The sequence below is a fragment of the Puntigrus tetrazona genome, chromosome 16 (assembly GCF_018831695.1).
Source record: "Puntigrus tetrazona isolate hp1 chromosome 16, ASM1883169v1, whole genome shotgun sequence".
Lineage (NCBI taxonomy): Eukaryota > Metazoa > Chordata > Actinopteri > Cypriniformes > Cyprinidae > Puntigrus > Puntigrus tetrazona.
Genome location: NC_056714.1, coordinates 7,976,654 through 7,994,284, shown reverse-complemented (window position 1 = coordinate 7,994,284; position 17,631 = coordinate 7,976,654). Strand labels below are relative to the sequence as shown.

Sequence of the window (17,631 nt, the reverse complement as noted above, 5' to 3'; positions counted from 1 at the left end):
CATGGCGACCTGGGCCTTGTCCTCTACAGGTGTTGTCTTATCCGTAGACAATGCTTCAGATGTCTTGAGAACATACTGCCATCCATTTCTTACTTCTTCATGCCGCTGACCTGGCTCAGCCGCTTCACAGCTTCTCTTTACAGGGCCTACAAAAAGTGTTCGCGTGCCATTGGATTCCATTCTGAGTTGAGATTTAGAGTTTAGATGTTTTTAGATTTCAATAATTTTTATAAATCCATTTTATCATAAACATGCATATCATGTTGACATTTAAACTAGGGCTCTCAAACTCATGGCAACTTAATGTTTACATATTAAATGTATCTATAAATAAATATGATTATAAATATGCATGTACATTTTTTCAAAATATATACTGTATTAGTGTACATACATAAATATAGCACAATACATACACATATCACAGTACACACACACATTATGTAAACAAAAACATTTTTTAATTTAAACTCATATTTTGAACTGTATTATCTAACTAACTAAATTAACTAATCTAACTTATTAACTAACTAACTAACTAACTAAATAAATAAATTAAAAAACTTGGTGAATTAGTATTAGACTATAAATACATATTTTGAGTATATAATATAAATTATGTAGAGCTAAAATAGATTTTTTTTAAGCTAGTTGCAAACTAACTAATTGGTAAAACAAAAGCAAAACAACAAAAAAAAAAACCTGTGGTTGTCAGAATTTCATCATAAAAATATGCTGACAATATTTCATGTATTACAGAATGGTACATTGATGCCTTTATATTTTATCGTGTATAACCATATGTTTTATTAAGTGATATAAGGTTATTATATCGAAATCTGCTTTTTACCTTAAACAATAATCACAATAAAGTACAGTTGGTCACATTGTAAACATTGTAAATAATAAACATCAACGTCAAACAAAAACACCCTAAAGTTCATTACTGATAACAAACCTGGGGGAAAAAAAAAGATAAAATATAATCATATGACACAAAGGTTTGTCTTTTGGGAATGTCCTTTTACCGCTGATCACCGTAAATAATAAAGTAAATTGTGTTTTTAGGCAAAAAATACCAAAGCTATGTTCGACAGTATTTTAGCAAAATGACTTTTATCAAGTAACGGCGATATTGGCTAATATGGATTTTTGGTTCAGTTCCATGAATGCGTTTCAGACGGTCTTTCAAACCGGGCTGGTTTCAAGATCATCACATATTGTTTTCTCAGGTTGCTCAGGGTAAGCGTAACATTCTCTTATCCAGTGAGCCCTTTGTCTTTTAACGGTGGTGGTTGGCGGGGGCCTGCTTTAAACAATGGTAACAGGGAGAGTGAGCGCTCTACGGCTCGTGCCCTTTGAATTCCACTGTTGGCTTGGCTTGCAGACCAAAGGTAAACACAGGTACGCGGAACTACCGCTCGCTACAAGCAGGCCGATTGTTCCTAGAGATGGTGTTTGAAGTGAGCAAGGTGAGAATGTCTGCTCAATGCTGTTTTTTGTCAACAGCTCAGGATCTCCCTGTCAGCTTCTGCAGGTAAGGGAGAGCAGGTTGACGTGATCTTATGAACAACGAGACACGTGGAGGCGTGGGAACATTGCGAAATGACAAAAGTTCCAATTCATGTTTCATTTTGGTTCAGATGACAAAGCTTTGACAGAAGACTCGTAGCAAAGATTGTGAATGGCGTGCATTTTAATGTAGAACTGTTAAAAATGTTGGAGCTGTGGCTTAGCACAGTGGCGTTTTTAATGCATCCTAATTTAAAAAGTAAAAGTCATATCATGATGACATGTAAAAACAGCCATTCTAATACATCATACATCAGCTTAGCATCTCAGTTTGAATGAGCAAGGCCAGAGTAGGTCACAACAAAGCAGATAAGACAACACTAGCCGTCTCCTATATTCTTGATGCATATCTTGTTTTTGAAGTCTTCTTATCGCAGGTTTAGAGAACCCCTGCTTCTTTCTTCAGACTTCTTATTCAGTCTGCATCTTGTTGTTCTCCCCAAACACGAATCTCCAATGGGACCAGGCCCCGCAGCTATTCCTCAGCCTATCAAAACAAATAGGCCTCAAAGGCTGACAAGGGGGAGTAATGGAGAGAGTTTAGAGGCTAGAGAAGAGGTTTAGGGCATTAGGGGGTCATTGATGGGGTGGGAGGAGTCGATCATGCTGGTTCCTCGTTAACTCTTTGGCACTCTTTGGGGACTTTGACTGACAGCTACCATGATGCTGATTATATAGGAACATTGCCACTGCTGAATCGTTTAAAATATCATTTGTATTGTTTTAATTTTCGTTTCCTGAAACACTGGATATTTTTTAATTTAGTGATTAATATTTGTACTACTATATGAAAACTATGCAAAAGTCCTGCAGTTTCCTTGTTCGGGGGTAAGCAAAAGAAACACCTGAGCAATAGCATTCTGTTAACATCCCAATGCTACTGGGAGCAATGTTCGGATGAGCGAAGAAATGAAGCTCGAAACCTTTCACATCCATGAACGAGGAGCCCCAGAGTTCTCCCAATCATTACGCAATCATCACAAACCAATAGGATCTTAAAGCTGGAAAGCTTTCAATGACAAGACATTTTGAACCACCATAATGAACCCCAAAGTTCCTTTTGGCCAGTTTTCTTTGTGAAATTAGGTGTGCTCTTTGATTTTGTAGGTATATGTTTTGATTGACTTGAAATTAAATAAATGTAAAGGGTCACTACAAACCAAAATGAAAAGTTTGCCATTAATTACTTACCAACATGTTGTTCCAAACCGGTAAAAACAGAACACATCAGAACACAATTTAAGATATTTTGGATGAAAACCGAGGGCTTGTGACTGTCCTGTTTACTGCCAAGTGAATATATATGTACAATATCATACAAACATGGGGTGAATAATGACAATATTTTCATTTTGGGGTGGAGTAAGACTTTAAAGTGTTATAATAATAATTTGCAATTATCATATAAGTATATGGTCCTATACTTGTAGAGCATGAGGTTATAAACAAGCATGAATGAAATCTGAAAGCTATAGAAGATTTTCCCTCAATAATGACTTTGATCTAATCTTAACTAACAAACTTTCTGGTCTGAATTTCCTTAAAGCACTAACTTTTAAACAGGCATGCAATATACGCATACATGAATGAAAAGAGAACTGAGATCTGTAGCAGATTTCCACCAAATGTCGGCTTAAAATTCGATCTGTTAATCTAACAAGGCCCAGCAGACACCAAATGTCTATATGATGCCAGAATGATTTTGGACATGACGCCGGACAGACGTTGCATTTTGGTTGAAAATGAAAATCGGGTTGACGTCATTATTTGACATTGACCCAGTTCACCCAAAATGAAAATTCTGTCATCATTTCCTCAAGTAGTTCCAAACCTGTATGAATTTCTTTGTTCTAGTGAACGCAAAGGTAGATATTTAAGTCTACCTTTAAGTTTTTAACCAGGCTCTTTTGGTCACCATCGATTTCCATAATAGTAAAAAAAAATATATTATGAAAGTCAATGGTGACCCAAAACAGCCTGGTTGCAAACTTTCTCTAAAACATCTTTCGTTGTGTTTGACAGAACAAAGAAATTCATACAGGTTTGGAACTGCTTAAGGGTGCCCGAATTTTCATTTATGGGTGAACTATTTCTTTAATGTGGGTCAAAACCCACATTCCACAACCCAAAAACAACAAAATATCAATGCCAATGAGATCGGCATTGGACATCAATTTAACATTGACACAGATGTCGAATTTACATAGAATTTTGGTCACCAAAAAAATCACATCCTATGCACAGAATCAAATTTCACATTGAATGTCTAAAAAAACGGCATATTATATGCATGCGTGTCATATATAGTCTATATCTTTGTTTCAATTTTTATTTGCTGTATTATTCATAAACATTTTTGTGAAATTTACAATGCACAACTGATATGGTTTTTCTTTTCTTCTCCATTTTAGAAGCTTCGGCGGTCCAAGGTAACAGCATGCATTGTGTGGAAAACGGCATTCTGTTCGACGTTTCCTTTTGTGTCGTATGAAAATGTTTTCGCCTCTGCATCCTCCCCTACCTCAGGTTTGCGTACGTGCCAAAATCAAGGTATCGATTTTTTTTAAAATCCCCCGTTTTAAAGAGTGACGGTTCCAACAGTCTGCATACGTGCCGTGGAGACATTACATGGAAGTTCTGTATATCTGTCTGCAGCGCAGAACTCCGATCTCCCACGCCTCTCAAAACCGCTTCACAATGTTAGCAGATCTGCCTGATACGACTCCCTTTCTGAGGTTCCCGCTTCTTCAAGACCTTGGATCCCTTTGCAAAAACAAGCGCAGCAAAAACCAGTAGCACTTCAGCCTGGACACTTCACTTTTTTGTTGTCGTTTTGTTTTAAACGGGACGTAAAAAGAGCAGAATGTAAAAAAAGCCCAATCAATCCGATACGAGAGGGAGTGACACGTTTTAAGTATTATAAAGTATTACATCTTTCATTCTCTCTTTCTTTTTTCCGAAGCAGGGAGCAGATCCAAACTCAGCATGAGTAAACAGTGAGTCCTTCTCTGCCTGGTACAGAGCTGGTCCTGAAAGAATGATCTCCATCTGACTGTTTGATGACCCGATAAAAACATAATTGAGAATGTATTTTCTGGCTAAACAAACCCTGGTCATACCACGGAAACTATAGGCTAGACAACTCCATTGTGTGTACGTTTTCAAACACAAGGAGCATGTTTAAGTTCACGGCTCGACAACACCAGGATTGTGTGTGTGTGTGTGTGTGTGTGTGTGTGTGTGTGTGTGCATGGAGGTCATGAGGACAAGATGAATTTGTACAGGAGAAACAGTGCCCTATCATGGTGGCCATGTTTCTCGGGATCTCACTCCATTGGAGCAGAGGGTGATCTTATCATAACTAAAGTGCACAGCTTTGTTTGCCAGACAAAGAAATGGAAAGAAAACTGTCTGAGGGCACGGCAGCATTTTTCCATGTATGCTGAAAGAAAGTGATAACCTGAAAAAAATCGAAAAGGGTTTTAATCAAGTAAAAAATACGATTTGATGTTGCTGAATCAATCCCAAATATGTTTAATTTATAAAAGCAAAAACATTTTTATGGGTTAAATGAGGCACAAATAGCCTTTTAATGGCAGGTTACCAAATTTTTTACAGTGCAGATGTGAAGGGTAAAGTCAGAACAAAAACTTCAAGGTCTCAAAGCAATTCTCTCTTATATGAGTTATTAAAGGATATATTCCTGCTCGGGTGTCATTTATTCATTCTCATATCGATCCAAACCTATGACTTGCTTTAAATTCAGCGAAACATATATACAAAAAAAAAACATACAGTTTTTAAGGTGCTTGCAAACAATTTATTTTAGCAAATAAAAATGTTGAAATTTGGTCAAGCTAATTTTTTTTTATTTAAATGTAGCTAAAATAAATTGTAATCACTTTCCATTTAACGAATCATTAAAATGCATTTCAACTAAAGAATGCATTAAAAACTTCATTTTCCAATTCTTATAGCTCTAAATGACGTATATATTTCACTATAAATAATTGGTGAGCGCGCTTTTGCAATGACTGAAAAAAGTTGGTAGCACTTTATTTTGGTAGCCCGCTTTTTACATGTTAGCTAGAAGTGATTAAAGTATTAGCAGACTATCTAATATGTCGACTTACTGTATTAACCCTAAACCGTGTGTTCTTTAACAAAATATATCACTCTGAAATTGCAAGTAAATACAAATTCAAAACCACTGAATTAAATGTGAGATTAGTAAAGTGATGTACATATTTTGTTTGTCAAACATAATCCAGCAATCTTGAAAAAGATGCCTAAATCTCAGGTGATGCAGCGTGAGGCAGGAGACAGTAGATAGAGTCCGCTGACACTAAAATAGCTGATTCAGGGAATGCCACAGTCTGTACCACAAAGCTGACCTTCCCCCCTAGACAAAACACAGCCGCGGCCCAACAGGATGGAGGCTGATTGGATGGTGTATGGAAAAAAACAACGTGGCCCGAAAAACCGTTAGCTTCATCGCGTTTTATTTTTGGAGGGCAGGGGTAGTAGTGGATAAGAGACGCATAGACGCGCGGTGGCTAAACAATATCGATTTCACTCTGAGGTCCTCGCGAAGGGTTCAACGGTCAAGCACACACTGAAATGTAGCACAGGGTAGTGTGAGAACATCGTGCTCACGCTGTCCGTACAAACGGCCAGGATGCCCCAGAACCGGTTTGGCACTAATAATTTGTTTTAGCACGGATGCCGTGGATGCCACTATTGATAATATTAACGATAGCGATTCTATTTATATAACGTGTCGCTATTCCTTATAAAATGCGTGCAGGCTACTTCTCTTATTGACGTTGTATTATGTTCAATTCTAGTGTTAGTTTTACCTTTATTTATTTAACAGACCTCTTCCTAAAAACAGTCATCGTTAAATCTGCCGTATACAGACAATAGACAGGCCCTCTCAGCTATCATGTGCAGCTCTAATAGTTTCTTAAACACTTGAATCAAACGACTAATGACTGGGACTCTTATCTGTAATCCTAGCTCATCTTTCATAGGTCATCTATTGTGCTTGACTGCTCTTGGCTCTTCACTGCCTAACAGCCCATGGAAAGCTGTTCAGATTCGGATTCTCTCTCTCTCTCTCTCTATCTCTATCTTTCTCTGTGTTACTGTTAATCAGTCATTCTGCTAATATGCTCTTACATTATTTAAATGTACATTATTTTGTGAGTAATGTATATATATATATATATATATATATATATATATATATATATATATATATATATATATATATATATATAATTTATATATAAATAATTTACATCCACTGTTATTACACATTACATGCTAAGACAACTGACAAAGGACTTAACCGACATGCAACATTGTTTGAACTTCCTCTACAATGCTTCTGTATTTCTACTGAATTACTCTCAGTGCTGAGAGCAAGAGCAAGAGAAATAGAGTTGTGACAGCATTGAATCACATGACTCCAACAGGGTGTGACCGAAGAATGGTGAGAAGGTTGTTAACACGTTTATTATCGAGGCCTCTCCCACTCGCCCCCATATATAAACCCACACACACACACACACACACAAAGGTTGCTTTTACACCTTCTCGTTTAATCATCTACTACTGCAAACAGTAACATATATACCTCTGACTGTCCCTCGCAATAGATGACAGTCTGACTTTTAATTCAACTGGAGAAGGCGGCGGCGGGCATAAAACCATAACATTTGTTATAAATCATATGTAAATAGGTCAAATTTTTATGTAATGGGAAGGAGAGTGAATGACTTAAATGCAAGATGTGATGCGTGTGTGGGGAGTTTATTTAAAATCTTAAATGCATTAATATTTTATATATATATATACATACACACACACACACACACACACACACACATATATATATATATATATATATATATATATATATATATATATATATATATATATATATAATTCTTCCTATTTATCTTATTGTGTAGGCTATTCATTTATTATTATTTTTTTTACACTAACACTAAGCACTCTGGTGACACAATGTCCACAATGACTGGTCTTCCAAGGAAGGACCAACACCCTGTCTCACAATATGTCACCGAAAGGTAATGAGTATTTGATTACTTCATTATCATTCATGCCGCATCAACTTTAGTTACGTACAACGCAAAGCAAACGAATCTAGCTATGATTGGTCTACAAGAATCGTTGTCTGATGAGCCTTGAGCAAATCTCTAACATGAAGCTGACCAATCGCACACGTTTTTCCTTCGCTCCGCTGAAGCCGTCTGATCAAACACACGTCTTCTGATGGCACCGTGGAATTATGAGCCTTTTTTCAGCAAACTAGTTAAATTATTCTTTGACTGTGATTGTCCGGTAATATCCCATATATTACCGGACAATCACAGTCAAAGAATAATTTAACTAGTTTGCTGAAAAAGGCTCATATTCCATGTGTCGACGGTTTTTATTATCGTGTGGATACTTGTGCAAGAATACAGCACAAACTAATAATGGTGTAGAATTAAAATGATAAATCGTCGATCGCCGCTGTTGGCTCGTGAGAACATAACTGCACAGATACATCGTGTCCCTATTGTGTTCGTTGAATTCGTTTTACATTGTGGGGTCAAAGTACATGGAGGCAGCCCGATAAAGACTCTCTTTGTAGTGGCCTGGCATGCAATAAATAGGCTGGTGGATGATATTTCATATATACAGTAGGAAAGCATTTTTTAAATTAATTGTAAAATTGCGATTCCGATACGTGTGTTCAGTTTTTTTTTACCTGTTTATATTAATTGACTTTTATTAGCCTATTTCAGTGAACAGCAGAGATAGCTGATATTATCACTAATTAATATCTGGGACAGCTGCTCGCGACTCACTGAAGCTCGCAATATTTCACCTAATCAAAGAGCTTTAGGGCTTCTGTGAGGTAAACAGGCCTCGTTTATGATTTTGCGTCTTAAAACAAAACAAAAAATCATTATGTTTATACCAAGCCTTTATTTATTTTTTGTGAACAACAACGCGATTTGTTTATTGTATTTGAACAGTTTTATTAGGTATTTGGAATTAGTTCCATGGGGCATATTTATTTTGCATTTCTTAATTCTAAACCAGGAGTTCCGTTTTCGTCCTAAAAATAAATATATATATTTTTTCTTCTCTAATTAAAATAAAGCATGCGGTTTTATTTTGCTGCGTCTTTGATTATTACTAGAAGGCACACACTTCATCTGTCAGATAACTGCAGACTGACTCCCGGATCAGATTCAGCTTCTCTGCTATTAGCAAACACCCCAGCTTCCAGCTTTAACTTACCACGAAATACATTTTTTTTTCTCATTCTACATTGCATGCATTTTTCATTTCACAGACAGTGACAAGAGCGATATTTAAATACCAATTCCTATGCATAATAAGAAACGCGCTATCATATAAAACTAGTACTTTTTGTGCTTTTTAATTTTTTTTTTACAATGACTTCAGATCTGTTTTTGACGCACATTGCCCTGAATTATATATCAATTCAGCCTATTATTATAACTACCGTTAATAATACAACGTGCAAATGGATTTTTTTTTTTTTAATATTAAGTCAGCTGTGTAACAACAACAAATAACGCCATAATTCAGTGCTATCGAATAAACCGGACAGCAGACGAGTCACGGACCCTCGCGACTTTAAAACGATTAATCTAATTGGCAGCCTCCAATACTTGATCAGGTCACAATGCAATGTATATTCTGCTTGAACGAATTATCTGCTGTTCAAAGCCCAACACTCAGTAATGCCCATCGCACGCTGGGTGTTTGTGTAGGATCTCTTGCGATGCCTAAACGATGCCCCATCGTCTCAGATGAACTAATTAGCGACGAGCCTAATTTGCATAGCACAGACAAAGTTCGACATCAAAACAAACAGAAGAGCAAGTGATTTCATCACTCCGTTTTCGTGATTGCCCTCGCATTAAACATTTTACGCAATTAAAATACGACACGAAATATCATTCCCAAGAGCTTATCATCATTCAGATACGGATTTTTAGTATTTTTCTCCCTTACTGAAACATGGTTCGTATTTGTGGTATGTCTATAATTGTTTTTTTGTTTTTTTTAAGGACTGCTGTAAACTAAATCCATATTTTACGCCCGTGAATTAGGCTTGCGAATTTCTCATACATTATTACTTTAAATTAAAATCACATCCAGCTTGCACTGGAAAAAAATATATATATATAAATAGGCTATATTTTAAGCAAATCGATTTGTTCCGTCCCTTTCAGAAAATGCGGCCGGATTTAAAAAGACTCGCATTTTCCGTTCGACATCAAGGACATCAAAACCAAAGCAAGGTGGAAAGTGAAGAGCAGCACCCCTATCGAGCAGATGTGTTTGCTCAAGCTGGAATCCAATCAGAGGCCCGGAGCCCAGAGGCGCCTCCTCTCTTAAACATCGTCACGAGTGAACGGAGAACTTTCATTCCTAAAAGTTCTCCAAGTCCTGCAAGCACATAACCGCGGGATCCTGCGAACACCGACTTATGGCAATCAACCAATAGGTCAGTGGAGGCTTTTTTCTTCCCCCCCCTCGTCTTTATTATAAACGTCTTTTCCAGCTTTTGTCAGACTTCTTAGTCTTGGTGCTGAGTTGAGAGCCTAAATCATTTCGGGTATTGTTTTTTTTTTCTTCTCTTTACCCTGCCTCTCTCCCTCTTATCTTTTGTGGGTCTTATCAAGCGGTTATCTCTTTTCTGCAAAGACATATTACGTTTTGTTTCCTATCTGTTACGTTGTGTGAGTTTTTTTTGGTAATTATGATGAGGCTACATCAAGAGGGAGGACTCATGACACGGATGGATTCAGATCTTCAGTGTAAAGCCCTGTATGGGGTGTGTGCGCGCGCGCGCGCGCGTTTTCTGGGAATACAGCGGCGTTCGGTCAATCACATTAACGCGGCTCGGGTTTTATCATTTAGATTGTTACAAATGGAACGTCAGCCATGAATTATTTGAGTGAGTTGACCGTTGCGCGCTCTCTAAAGCGAAACTTTTCATCCGCTATAAAAGAAATAGTTTTGATGGTTGTTTGAGCCCGTCTTCTTAATGATTCGAGATGCTCTGTTCGTTTTCGGTTTGCGCTGTTCTCACGTTTTTGTGTTCTCGTTTTTCCAGCGCGCTCCGCCTTTGTGTTTTCCACATACTGTGAGAAATAAAAGGGATCCTGGATGGACCTGGGCGATAACGGCTGGTCCATGGTCAAGCGCGAAGTGTCCAGCAGCAGCCCGGGGTCTCCGGCCGAGCAGAGCTACCTGAACGCTGACCGCAGGGACCGGCTGAGGTCGCCGGCGCCGACGCACCTGGACGCGGTGGGAACGCGTCGCGCCGAGGGCAGGCCCCTACACTCCTACGTCCACTTCGGGCATCCCAACAACGCCCTGCCCAATTCTGACGACGTTACACTATTCACGGATTTAGACCAGGGCAACAAACTCATCATCTCAGGCGGGCACGCCAGGGAGACGCATAAAGGAGGCTTAATTGTGGACCCTACCGACATGTATCAGACCCTGGCCATCGCCGCGGCTCAGAGTCAGGCCGGTTATAACGACGCGCCGTCGGCCGGTTACATGCACTCCAACCCCAATTCTCCCGTTTATGTGCCGACGTCTCGCGTTGGAACGATGATACCGAGTTTATCGTACCTGCAACCCAGCGTGTCGTCGCAGCCGAGCCACGCGGTGAGCAGTCATTCGGTGTGGTCACAGTCCGCCCCGGAGAGCCCGTCCTACAGCACTGGAAGCCCGCACACCTCCAACCGTTTCCACTACTCCCCCAGCCCGCCTATGAATAACGGCACATCGAGGGATGCCAGCTATACTAATCCCCTGAATGTAAACGGTCGAGACCAGTACCTTTCCCGGCCGATAAGTGGATCTTACACAAGCCCGTATCCTCCGTACGTTGCGCCGCAGCTATCACAGTTACCGGCGGCGTGGCCCGCGGGGCCCTTCGAGAACTCCATGCTGCACTCCCTGCAGTCCAGAAGCGCGCCGCTGTCCATCAGGGGACCGAACGGAGGTAAGCTATGGCTGTTCGTTACGTCTTTTTTGACTTTGTTTTTCAAATCTACGTTTTTCTCAAATTTTGGGGGAGCATGTGAATAATTCAATTATTATTATTATTATTGTTAATATTATTAGCAGCTTCTTATTATCGCCATCATCATCCATTATTATTATTATTATTATTATTATTATTATTATTATTATATTATTATTATTATACTATATTTGTAATAAATGTATGCATGTAACATATTTGTTTGTTTATTAAAAGGCCGTTAATTGATTAAATTGTCATTTTCGGGGTGCAGTCGTTTTAATATATGGACATAAATCAATGTCAGAAAGATTTTCAAAACAAATATTAAAGTTGTGTCATTTATTTGTAATCCTTCTATCAACTATCGTCAGAAAAATTAATTTCCTCGTTGCGCAATTTCTGTTCTTTAGCATGGAGCTTGTTTGGCTGCAGGTGAAAACGGAATTATTTATTACATATTTATATATTTATTTATTTTTAATAAACTTTACTTTTATTGTTACGTAAACAACAGGTGGAACCTTTTGCTGCCTGTGTGAAAAAAAAACAACGTCTTTTTTTATTAAGACCCAAAAATATATTTGTGTATGCTATTATTAAGAATTGAAAAAGTATGAATTTAATGAACTAATTCTATCGTTTCAAATCACAAACAATTTTTTTAACAATACGCATAGCTGCGTATAGGCTAGTCCAACGAAACGTTTAATAGTGACGCCGTTTACAAATTATATATAATAATTTCATATGCAAATAATTTTAATAAAACGTAAATCAGCAGAGCTCTCTTGCAGCCCCATTGTGTCTTTTAGTATGCAAGCTAACTTTTCAGCATGTCCGCGTTACAGGTGCATGTTTACAAGATATGAATAATTGCGTTTAAAATAAAAAGTAGATAGCTGTAGATAATAGTACACACACACACACACACACACACACATACGCAAACATACAAAAACAATTGAGAATTTAGAGAAAAGAGTTGCAGAGAAAACCAATAATCAGATCTGTGATTAATGATATTAGTCTGCTACGATGTGTCAGGTCCGCGCAATTCATTTGGCACACGTTGAAGTCGATGGTGAATGTGATGTTGTCTGACGGGGGAACTGTCTGTGTCTCAGATCTGCTGGAGGACATGGTGGAGAGCCGCGAGTGCGTCAACTGCGGCTCCATTTCCACCCCGCTGTGGAGACGCGACGGCACGGGCCACTTTCTCTGTAACGCCTGCGGTCTGTACAGCAAAATGAATGGACTCAGCCGACCATTAATTAAACCCCAGAAGCGCATGGTGAGCGCCGACTCGATGAGCTACTTAACCACTCAATTTCCTGCCTATTTATTTCAAACAATAGCCAGAGGTTATCTGGGAACATCTTCACAGGTCTACTCCCATAATAATAAACGCTATTTTTACTGGCGAGAAAAATTTGCGTGCATTTAATATTAATTGTATATATATATATATATATATATATATATATATATATATATATATATATATATATATATATATATATATATATATATATTAATAAACGCTATTTTTACTGGCGAGAAAAATTTATGTGCATTTAATATTAATTGTTTAGTCTGAAAAGACAGTGCGCGTGCATATATATATATATATATATATATATATATATATATATATATATATATATATATATATATATATATATAAATGTTTATTGTTTATGATTATGGAATGCACTATATTAAACAAGTTAAAATAAAATATATTTAAATTTAAATTAATCGAACATTAAATTAGCACGTCTGTTTAACGCTGCTATTTTGGATTCAACGCTGTAAGAAACTATTTATTAGCATTTTCAATTAATGGCAGTGTTAATTGCTTTCGTCTCCAGTCGTCTTCAAGGCGCATTGGCCTGTCGTGCGCGAACTGCCAGACCAGCACTACAACACTGTGGCGCAGGAACGCGGACGGAGAACCTGTGTGCAACGCGTGCGGACTCTACACAAAACTACACGGGGTAGGTTACATTAGATAGACCCGATACAAATAAGAAAAAAAAAAAAAAAAAAAAAAAAAAAAAAAAAAAAAAAATATATATATATATATATATATATATATATATATATATATATATATATATATATATATATATATATATATATATATATATATCTGGTTTCATTACAGTATTTTAAAATCTGCTTTCGTGTTTTTTTAGGTGCCCAGGCCCCTTGCCATGAAGAAAGAAGGTATCCAGACAAGGAAAAGAAAACCAAAAACCTTGAACAAAACAAAGGGATCGTCTGGTGTGTTAAATGACAATCCTAATAATGAAACGAAAACTCGATCAGACGAATTAAAACCTTTCGGTAACCGTTTCAATTTGTTCACAGGAAGCAGTTCTGTCCCCATGACTCCAACTTCTTCATCATCTTCTAATTCTGAGGAGTGCACAAAGAACAGTCCTTCATCAACGCAGGTGCCTGTAACATCAGTAAGTTTATTTATTTAGCAATAGCAATGAGTCGATGAGTGATTAACGGCTTTCCCGCGTTGCTAATGACACTTGCGACACTTTGTACTTTTTTACGAAGCATCGTACGAATAGGCCTACGACTCGTTTGCCTTTTATTTGTCATGCTGACGTTCTCTGGTTTGATCCAGGTCAACTCTTCGGCGCTGGTGGGCCAGGTGGACGTTCCGGGCACGACGGGCTCCATGGTGAAATACCCCGGCCAGGAGAGTCTGTACACGAATGTAGGCCTGACGTCCACAGCTGACGTGGCGACCTCCGTGAGAGGGGACACTTGGTGCCCCTTGGCCTTGGCCTAAACCCTGGCACCACGGGCTGGGAGCCATTTGCTGTCCTTCAGCTCTCCAGAACGTCCCCTTAAAATCCGGCAGGGTGCGGGGTGTCATCTGTTTTCGGCCTGTGTCGCTGATCTCGAGCAGAGGCTTCATCCGTTCCAAATACTCCAGTTTTTCTTTTTACCCGTGGAATACCGGACATCCACGATGGGAGATTATCTTTGCTACTCTGCACTAGAGGACGACACTTAAAAAGCGTCTGCTTGGTACTTTCAGAGCGCACCCTGCACCGCGAATGTTTGCTCGGACGAGTAAGTGGATCAAAAATTATTTGTTTTGAAAGTAAAGTTGTACATATTAATGCTAACGGATACTTGGCCCACCTGGAAAGACGAGGTTGTTGATTGGATTGTGGTGATCTGAAGGGAAAACGGTTGATCTGTCTGAAACTGGAATTGAAGATAAAGTGTCAAGGTGTTCTTACCGATGAATGCGAACATATTTATGAAGCTATGGTTGTTCAAATAATGCATATATTTGTCAATAAAGATAATGTCAAATAGAGTAGGACTGAAGCCTTGCCTTTCCTTTGATATCTTTTGTTTTTCGAGCTTGATGCTGTTGCAGTGGATGTTGCTCACTAATCTGCACACCTTCTATGTGAAACTTAAAAGAAAACGAGAAAAAAAAAAGCTCTTAGAAGACTGTTTTGTGATGGTTTAACACAGGGTATCAAAGGAGCTCACGCGAGACTTGTAGCGTTTTGTTCGATTACGCATTTTCCTAGAGATCACTATCAAATGAAAACGGTCTAATCAAAGTTCATAGTAAAAAAAAAAAAAATGTGTTTCGAACCTATGTGGAGAAATCCAGCTGGAGTAAATCATCAGCGAAGCATAAGTTAGAACAAACGGCACTCAGGATTTCGTTTCTGATACATTTTTTTTGTTACAATACAATCTCAGAAATAAAGGTACAAAAGCTGAGGCTGTACTTTTGTACCTATTAGGTTCAAAATGGACCTTTTAGGTGCAAACCTTGCTTTTGAAAAGGTACCGCCCCGGTGACAGCTTTTGTACCTTTATATCTGAGAGTGTACAAAACTGCAAAAAAAAAAAGTTTTGCTGCAATGATTTTAGATGTAATACTACCTAACGTATGACATTGATGTGTGAGTATCAGTGCATATTGCTGTTTGTTATTGTTTTTTTTTTTTTACTTTCATCGTGATACAACTCTGTGGTCGCTATACTTTAACTGATGAAGGGACAATGTCAAATCTGCATCTCGCTTTCACGATTTGTTGAATGTTTTAGAGAAAGTGTTGTGTGCCAGAATCAATCAGCAGTGAAAGTTTCTTGTGAGTTACCATCTAAATCGCAAACGGTAATTAATGAGCTATCTAAAGAGTTTAATTCGCTGATGAAAGAGTCAGTCTCGAGTGGTTTTGGTGTCCGTGATTTATTGCCTCTGATCTGTTAAACAGTTACCCAACTACAAGTTTCCCATGTAAACATCTTATGGCTTTGAAACTGGGGATTAAACGAGCACCAGAAGAGCCTTCTTCAAATGATTACTCCTTAGAGCAGCCATTCAGTGACGTTTTTGGACAAGCTTTTCGTGTCCTAGAGACAACGTGTGAACAACGCAAGAAACGTTTTGCTATCATTGTGATTCTCCACCCTTGTAACCTCTACAATTATTTATTTCTGCAATGTAGTGTGTTTGGTATTCGTTTATTTTATTTGAATTAACGTATTTGTATTTTCCGGATGTTTTTGATGGGCGTAATTTCAGTTCCAAATTATTTTGATCGCCGCCGCCTGGGTTAAACAGATTCATTTGTTATGGTTTTATCTGGAAATCGTTCAAATTACATGTTGAATTGCAAAGTGTGTTTTCCTTCTTTTTTGTAGATTTTAAGGTTCCGACATTACATTTCTTACGAAAGGTTCTTCGTACTCGTCCTGACTGGAACCACATCATTTGTACTTATGATAATTTAGTCAAAATTAAGACAATCATAAAGCCGATTTTGATGGTAAAAATGTTCTTAAACCATTGACTCTCCCTGTTGTTTTCCAGTGAACGGAGTATTAAAAAGGATGTCATTGTACTTTTTTAAATTTTTATTTTTTATTTCAAATTCAATTCAATAACACTGGAGCAATAAATAAGAGCCATGTCTAAAGCGGTTGTTTTCCCCATCACCTTATTTTTGTTGTATTCAAATTGTTTAAATTTAATCGAGTATTAATCAATATTGTTAAATAAGCTTACTTTTGCAATGATTTTCTAGTCATGTTTTGGCTGTTTGCTCATGGATCGTATTGTTTTGTTTGCCGGTACACTGAAGCAAATTAAAAACTTGAAATTTTATTTCAATAATAGTCACTTTCAGAAATATTTGATTGCTTTCGTTTCTTTGATCACGATCGCAATTAGTTGAGTTCGTGAACGATTATTGACCTAAAAAGGCCGCGTTTGAATTTGGGTCAGTAATGAACATGATCAGCGTTACAATGAAATATTGTTTTGACGCGTTTCTGAAGTGAAGCGCATCTTAAGATTTCTCAAGCCGGAGCCCAGCCCAAACGAGTTATTGGTTTATGTGAACTCTTGACATTTGTGTGTGCTGATCTTTGCCTCAGGGTTGCACTTTGGTTTACAACTGATTGATGACGTCTCGGCTCCAATGGATCGCATCTCTCTGATCTGAATCTGTTGAATCAAACCAATAGACACGTTGACAACATTTTTGTTTTTTGCTCACGATCACTCCAAGAAATCTACGCGGGAAAGAAAAGGGCCACCGGACCAGTAGCTGCGTTGTTTCTTTCTCATAAACAATCGCATTTGTTTTCGAATCTTTCTTTAAATCGTTTCAAATTCCAGTTCTTTTTAAAATCGTAAATCCCTCGTCGGTTTGTTGGTTGCAACACCATAACACCAGCCCAGACTAGTATTTCCACAGAGCAAAAGTTGCTCCCCGCTGCCCTTTTGAACTACATTTGCCCCCTTTGCTTCAGAGAGAAGTACCAGCCACAACATAAAGCTCAATAACTCAGAAACACACTCCATTAATAACAGCTTTGGCACAGCCCGACAGAATTCACTTAGACTGCAGTAACGTCACATTACATTCCAGCTCCCCTCTCCTGTCACC

At 38.1% G+C, this 17,631-nt stretch overlaps 1 protein-coding gene and 1 long non-coding RNA gene across 4 annotated transcripts; both read left to right on the top strand.

Annotated features, from left to right (window-relative positions):
* The first annotated feature begins 1,417 nt into the window (after positions 1-1,417).
* LOC122360778 lies at positions 1,418-5,335 on the top strand. Its single transcript, XR_006252839.1, has 3 exons — positions 1,418-1,537; positions 3,984-4,122; positions 4,228-5,335. It is a non-coding gene; the product is annotated as an uncharacterized LOC122360778 (long non-coding RNA).
* Positions 5,336-9,995: 4,660 nt separating this feature from the next.
* Positions 9,996-16,656, top strand: gata6 (GATA binding protein 6). Of its 3 annotated transcripts, none has more exons than XM_043261491.1 (7): positions 9,996-10,135; positions 10,748-11,653; positions 12,802-12,968; positions 13,549-13,674; positions 13,876-13,963; positions 14,051-14,136; positions 14,322-16,656. In XM_043261491.1, exons 2-7 carry the CDS (start codon positions 10,801-10,803, stop codon positions 14,487-14,489), a joined length of 1,488 nt encoding a protein of 495 aa, XP_043117426.1. In that variant the 5' UTR covers positions 9,996-10,135; positions 10,748-10,800; the 3' UTR covers positions 14,490-16,656. The 3 variants fall into 3 exon arrangements, with proteins under 3 accessions (XP_043117426.1, XP_043117424.1, XP_043117425.1); XM_043261489.1 differs by having other exon boundaries at positions 14,051-14,151; XM_043261490.1 differs by lacking the exon at positions 9,996-10,135 and adding an exon at positions 10,415-10,588 and having other exon boundaries at positions 14,051-14,151.
* The last annotated feature ends 975 nt before the right edge of the window (positions 16,657-17,631 follow it).

What these genes read in the sequence shown, in the direction of transcription:
- gata6 (XM_043261489.1), top strand. Translation starts at nt 10,801, where the DNA reads ATGGACCTGGGCGATAACGGCTGGTCCATGGTCAAGCGCGAAGTGTCC. An exon ending in CAAAACAAAGGGATCGTCTG is followed by an intron (nt 13,964 to 14,050) that starts GTGTGTTAAATG and finishes ATTTGTTCACAG; the next exon opens with GAAGCAGTTCTGTCCCCATG. An exon ending in CGCAGGTGCCTGTAACATCA is followed by an intron (nt 14,152 to 14,321) that starts GTAAGTTTATTT and finishes GGTTTGATCCAG; the next exon opens with GTCAACTCTTCGGCGCTGGT.